We start from the raw sequence: 6,000 nt of genomic DNA, 5'->3' as shown, positions 1-6,000 counted from the left end.
GAGAGGGGAAGGGGAGAGGGGAAGGGGGTGGAAAAGAGAGGGGAAGGGGTGGAAAGGAGGGGGGAAGGGGGTGGGAAAAGAGAGGGGAAGGGGGGAGGAAAGAGAGAGGAAGGGGGGGAGGAAAAGAGAGGGGAAGGGGGGAGGAAAAGAGAGGGGAAGGGGGGAGGAAAAGAGAGGGGAAGGGGGGAGGAAAAGAGAGAGGAAGGGGGGAGGAAAAGAGAGGGGAAGGGGAGAGGGGAAGGGGGGAGGAAAAGAGAGGGGAAGGGGTGGGAAAGAGAGGGGAAGGGGCGGAAAGAGGTACGCGGGGAGGCGGGGGGGGGGGTGCCGGGGTCGGGAGGGAGCGGTAGGGGGATCCGGGCCCGGGGATCTTTTGGGGGGCTGGGGAGATTCAGCAGGCCTCGGGGAGAGGCTGCGGGGTCCGGAACCCACCTGCAGCACTCCCAGCTGGCCGGGGTCGTCTCCCTCCCGCTTGAAGGACATCGTAGCAGCAGCGGCGGCGGCGGCGGCGGCGGCGGCGGAGCCCCACCCCGCGGTTGCTATGGGAACCGCCCCCTGCGCCCCCGCTTCCGGGAGACCCTTCCCGGCGTGCACCGCGGCGGCAGCGGCGACCAATCAGAGCGCTCGGGGGGGCGGGGCCAGAGGGCGGGCCCCCGAGGCATGATGGGATTGCGGTTCCGGCGCGCTGCGCCCCGGAAGGGCGGTGCGGGGCAAGGCGGCCCCGGAGCGGAGCCCGGGAAGGGGGACGGAGCGGGGGGCAGGCGGCAGCCGGGGGCGGGCAGCAGGAGCAGGAGCAGCAGCAGCAGCAGGAGCAGCAGCAGCAGCAGCAGCAGCAGCAGCAGCAGCAGCAGCACCACTGCCCGCGGTGGGCGGCGGCGGTGCCGCCCGTCCCGTGCCGGACTACAAGTCCCAGAGGGCGGCGGGACCGTGCCGGTTCCCGGGAGCGGCGGCCGGAGCGGCGGGCCCCTGGGCCGGTCCCCGCCCGGGACGGAGCTGTTCGCATGACCCCCGCGTCCCACCCTCGGGGGCCGAGATCGGGCGAGGTCGTCCCGCCATGGCGGCGGGGAGCGGGGCAGCGGGAGCCTCCGCTCGGGAAGCACCGGCTGGAGCCCGGGGACACGCTGCCGGGGCTGGCGCTGCGCTACGGCGTGACGGTGAGCGGCCGCGGGGACCACGGGGGCAGCGGGGAAGCGGAGGGACGTGCAGGGGTCTGGCCGTGGGGCGGAGTCACCGGGGGGGCAGGACGAGCCTGGGGTCCCCATGAGGCCACCTTCTGTGTCCCCTTCTGTCCTCTCGCCCATCCTGTCCCTGCGGCTGACCCCAATCCCACTGCTGTCCCCTGGTCCGATCCCTCTCCTTGACCTATCGCCATCCCTTCTCTCTCCCCTTCTGTCCCCTGTCCTGCTCTCTCACCTGGCTCTCCTGTGCCGTCCCCCCCTTCCCCGTCGCCGTCCCCCCGTCCCTGTGCCGTTCCCCCTCCCCGTCGCTGTCCTGTCCCCTGTTCTCATTCCTGTCCTTGTCCCTGTCCCCCACCCTTATCCTGTCCCCATCCCATCTCTGTCTCCATCTCTGTCCCCTCCTGTCCCTGCCCTCTTCCTTCCCCTGTCCCCGTCCCGTCCCTGTCCCCGTCCCTGTCCCCGTCCCCGTCCCCGTCCCCCGTCCCCGTCCCCGTCCCGTCCCCGTCCCGTCCCCGTCCCCGTCCCTTTCCCCGTCCCCGTCCCTTTCCCCGTCCCCGTCCCCGTCCCTTTCCCCGTCCCCGTCCCCGTCCCTTTCCCCGTCCCCGTCCCTTTCCCCGTCCCCGTCCCTGTCCCCGTCCCCGTCCCTTTCCCCGTCCCTTTCCCCGTCCCTTTCCCCGTCCCTTTCCCCGTCCCTTTCCCCGTCCCCGTCCCTTTCCCCGTCCCCGTCCCTTTCCCCGTCCCTTTCCCCGTCCCCGTCCCCTTTCCCCGTCCCTTTCCCCGTCCCCGTCCCCGTCCCTTTCCCCGTCCCCGTCCCCGTCTCTGTCCCCGTCCCCGTCCCGTCCCCGTCCCCGTCCCGTCCCCGTCTCTGTCCCCGTCCCCGTCCCCGTCCCGTCCCCGTCCCCGTCTCTGTCCCCGTCCCCCGTCTCTGTCCCCGTCCCCGTCTCTGTCCCCATCCCTCTCCCCTCCTGTCCCTATGGCTGTCCTAACTCCCCCGTCCCTCCCTCACCTTTGTCCCTCCCTCACCTTTATCCCCACCCCTCTCCTTGTCCCTGTCCCCATCCCTGTCCCCGTCCCCGGCAGATGGAGCAGATCAAACGTGCCAACCGCCTCTACACCTCGGACACCATCTTCCTCAAGCCCACCCTCCTCATCCCCCTCGCCGGCGCGGCCGGGGGAGCCCTGCCCCGAGGCCGAGGAGAAGGAGGAGGACAAGGACGAGGCCACCCCCGTCCCCCCGGGGGTCGCTCCCGCCCCTTCCCGCCACGACCTCTCGGCCAGCGACTTCCTGCGGCGGCTGGACGCCGAGATCGGCCGCTCGAAGGCGGCGGCGGAGGCGGCGGCGGCGGCGCAGCGGCTCCGCGCCGGCGGCTCGGGGTGAGCGCCGCCGTTCGGGGGCTGAACCTGGGGGCTGGTGCGGAGCGGGGCCGGCAGGGGAGCGGGTGGCGGTGCCCCCCTTGCCCCCTACTCCCCCCCTTCAGCGCCCACCCCGCTGCGTCCCTGCAGCACGGCCGAGACCGAAGGCTCCCGGAGCGGCGAGACCGGGGTCCCACCGCCCCCCCGGGGCCCTCGCCTCGGCCCCCCGGCCCCTCACCAGGACCCCGCGGGCAGCTTCCCTGCGCGATGCCGAGGATGAGATCTTCACCCTGTGACGCCCGGGGGTGTGGTGGCCCCCGCGGGGGGACAGCGACCCTGGGACCCCTCCCCGCGGCTCCTCCATCCCTCAGCGCTGGCTGGGGGACAGTGGAAGGGACGCAGAGGTTGGGGAGGGGGGACGTGGGGGGTCCTCTTTCTGTCTCCTTCGAGGGACCTCTCCTCACAGCCGGTGCCTGGGTGTGGAGTCAGCCCTCTTGCAGGGCTGCTGGGAGGGTACTGGGAGCTGCTGGGAGGTGCTGGGAGGGTACTGGGCTGTAATTTACCAGCGATGCTTTCCCCCCTCTCTATTTATTTGCCCTCACCCCGGGGAAGGGGAGGAGGGGAGGGAGGTGACCCCCACCCCAATGGGACCCCCACCCCCTCCCTCCCTCCTGCCTTCCCTCCACACCAGTGCCTGGACCCCCCCCCTCAGGGATGGGGACAGTCCAATGTCCCCCCACCCCCCTCCTCCTCCTCCCCACGAGCCTGTAAATAAACTGGAGCACTGTCACCCAGCTCTGCCTCTCTGTCACCTCTGTCACCCCTACCCCTCCCCCCCACCCCGGGAGGGGGTCACTCCCCCCCCCGGGGGACACAGTCATGCCCTTGGGGGACGTGGTTGCCACCTCCCCGGGGACGTGGTCGCAGCCCTGGGGCCGCGGTCGGTCCCCTCCCTGCCGGCCCCATCCCATGCCCCCCGTGGCCAGGGACGCCCCCTCGGGGGCGCTGTCGCTGTCCTGGGGACACAGCGACCCCCCCCGGGGGTGCTGCCACCCCTCGGGGGGGGTCACAGGCGTGCCCCCAGACCTGTGGGCGCACCCTCGGGGGGGGACGGGGGAGGGAGAGGGCAGCTCTGTCCCTGCCGCTCAGCCGAGGGGCTCCAGGTGCCACTCCGCATGGCGCCACCAGGTGGCGCCCTCTGCACGCACCCTTGGGACCCCCGGAGAGGGATTTCCCCCCCCGGCCAAGCTTCCCCCCTCCCCAGCGACCCCTCAGGGTCCCCCCAGCACCAGCAGGTCCACGCAGCCCCCTGGGATGGCCCCCGGAGCGGGAAGGGAGGGGGCGGGAGGAGGGGGGAGGGCATCTGGTGGCACTTGGGGACCTGAGTGGCACCGAGTGGGCACCCCCCTGTGCCCCCCACCCCTTCACCCCCTCCAGTGCCTCCCCGTGGGGCCGGGCTGAGCACAAACAGGCAGGGAGGGGGCAGGGGAGATGCCCACCCTGGGGGGGCATCTGGTGGCACTTGGGGACTCAGGGCTAAGTGGCACCGAGTGGGCACCCCCCCTGCGCCCCCCCCCAGTGCCTCCCCGTGGGGCCGGGCTGAGCACAAACAGGCAGGGGGGGCAGGGGAGATGCCCACCCTGGGGGGGGCATCTGGTGGCGCTTGGGGACCCAAGCCTGAGTGGCACCGAGTGGGGCACCCCCCCTGCGCCCCCCACCCCTCCAACCCCCCAGTGCCTCCCCGTGGGGCCGGGCTGAGCACAAACAGGCAGGAGGGGCAGGGGAGATGCCCACCCTGGGAGGGCATCTGGTGGCACTTGGGGACTCAGGGCTGAGTGGCACCTAGTGGGCACCCCCCCTGCGCCCCCCCCACCCTCCAACCCCCCAGTGCCACCCCGTGGGGCCGGGCTGAGCACAAACAAGCAGGGGGGACAGGGGAGGTGCCCACCCTGGTGGGGGGGAGGGCATCTGGTGGCACTTGGGGACCCAAGCCTGAGTGGCACCGAGTGGGCACCCCCCCTGCGCCCCCCACCCCTCCACCCCCCCAGTGCCTCCCCGTGGGGCCGGGCTGAGCACAAACAGGCAGGGGGGGCAGGGGAGATGCCCACCCTGGGGGGGCATCTGGTGGCGCTTGGGGACCCAAGCCTGAGTGGCACCGAGTGGGCACCCCCCCTGCGCCCCCCCACCCCCCCAGTGCCTCCCCGTGGGGCCGGGCTGAGCACAAACAGGCAGGAGGGGGCAGGGGAGATGCCCACCCTGGGAGGGCATCTGGTGGCGCTTGGGGACCCAAGCCTGAGTGGCACCGAGTGGGCACCCCCCCTGCGCCCCCCACCCCCCAGTGCCTCCCCGTGGGGCCGGGCTGAGCACAAACAGGCAGGGGGGGCAGGGGAGATGCCCACCCTGGGGGGGCATCTGGTGGCACTTGGGGACCCAAGCCTGAGTGGCACCGAGTGGGCACCCCCCTGCGCCCCCCCACCCCTCCAACCCCCCAGTGCCATCCCGTGGGGCCGGGCTGAGCACAAACAGGCAGGGAGGGGGGCAGGGGAGATGCCCACCCTGAGGGGGAGGGGGGACACACACACACACGACCCCCGTGTCACCGACCCCCGGCCGCGCACACGCGTGTGCAAGCCCCGCCCGCTGCCCCGCGGCTAATGAGGATCAGCTCAATTAACGGCGATTAACGACTATCTATAGGGCGGCCGAGGCGGTGTGTGGGGGGGGGAAGGTGTCCCCCCGGGGGTCTCCTGTCCCGCCCCTGGCCCCCGTTCCCACCGGCCGCTCCCGGCCCGTTCCGGGGCGGAGCTGTCCGCAGCCGTCCGGAGCCGCTCGGAGCTCTTCGGGGTCCGTCCGGGAGCCGTCGGGGAGAGCTCTCCGGGAGCGCAGCCGGTACCGAGCGCGGCGGGGAGGGGTCGGGGGCTCGGGGAGGGGGGTAAGGAAGGTGGGGGGGCAGCGATCTGAAGGGGGTTGGGGTAGGGGGGGCAGAGGGGCAGAGGGGTCCGGGGGGGGTTGGGAGGCTTGGGGCGGGGGGGGGGGGGGGAGGGAGGTGGAGGAGGCTTAGGGGAGGATCGGAGGGGATTTGGGGGAGGGAGGTTGGAGGGATTTGGGGGGGCGTTGAGGATTTGGGGGGGCGTTGAGGATTTGGGGGGGCGTTGAGGATTTGGGGGGGGTCGGAGGGGGTTTGGGGAAGGCTCAAAGGGGGGTTTGGGGGTGGGACGGAGGGGTTTGGGGGGAGGTTAGGGGGTTCGGGGGGGCGTTGAGGATTTGGGGGGGGTCGGAGGGGGTTTGGGGGGGTCGGAGGGGGTTTGGGGAAGGCTCGAAGGGGGTTTGGGGGTGGGACGGAGGGGTTTGGAGGGAGGTTAGGGGGGGTTCGGGGGGGCGTTGAGGATTTGGGGGGGTCGGAGGGGGTTTGGGGGGGTCGGAGGGGGTTTGGGGAAGGCTCGAAGGGGGTTTGGGGGTGGGACGGAGGGGT

The 6,000-nt window shown here is 72.7% G+C and overlaps 1 protein-coding gene across 1 annotated transcript; it reads left to right on the top strand.

Annotated features, from left to right (window-relative positions):
- The first annotated feature begins 557 nt into the window (after positions 1–557).
- On the top strand, positions 558–2,916 carry LOC137461191 (lysM and putative peptidoglycan-binding domain-containing protein 1-like). The gene is given in 6 exon segments (XM_068171040.1): positions 558–1,093; positions 1,095–1,151; positions 2,256–2,327; positions 2,329–2,549; positions 2,679–2,751; positions 2,753–2,916. Coding segments are annotated over 6 exon segments (537 nt in total). The 5' UTR covers positions 558–1,051; the 3' UTR covers positions 2,825–2,916.
- The last annotated feature ends 3,084 nt before the right edge of the window (positions 2,917–6,000 follow it).

Source organism: Melanerpes formicivorus, unplaced genomic scaffold (assembly GCF_026170545.1).
Source record: "Melanerpes formicivorus ecotype bairdi unplaced genomic scaffold, bMelFor1.0.p_v2 SCAF_1395, whole genome shotgun sequence".
In the NCBI taxonomy this organism is placed as follows: domain Eukaryota; kingdom Metazoa; phylum Chordata; class Aves; order Piciformes; family Picidae; genus Melanerpes; species Melanerpes formicivorus.
Note: the sequence above shows the minus strand (reverse complement) of the source record. Positions and strands in the feature narration are given on the sequence as shown.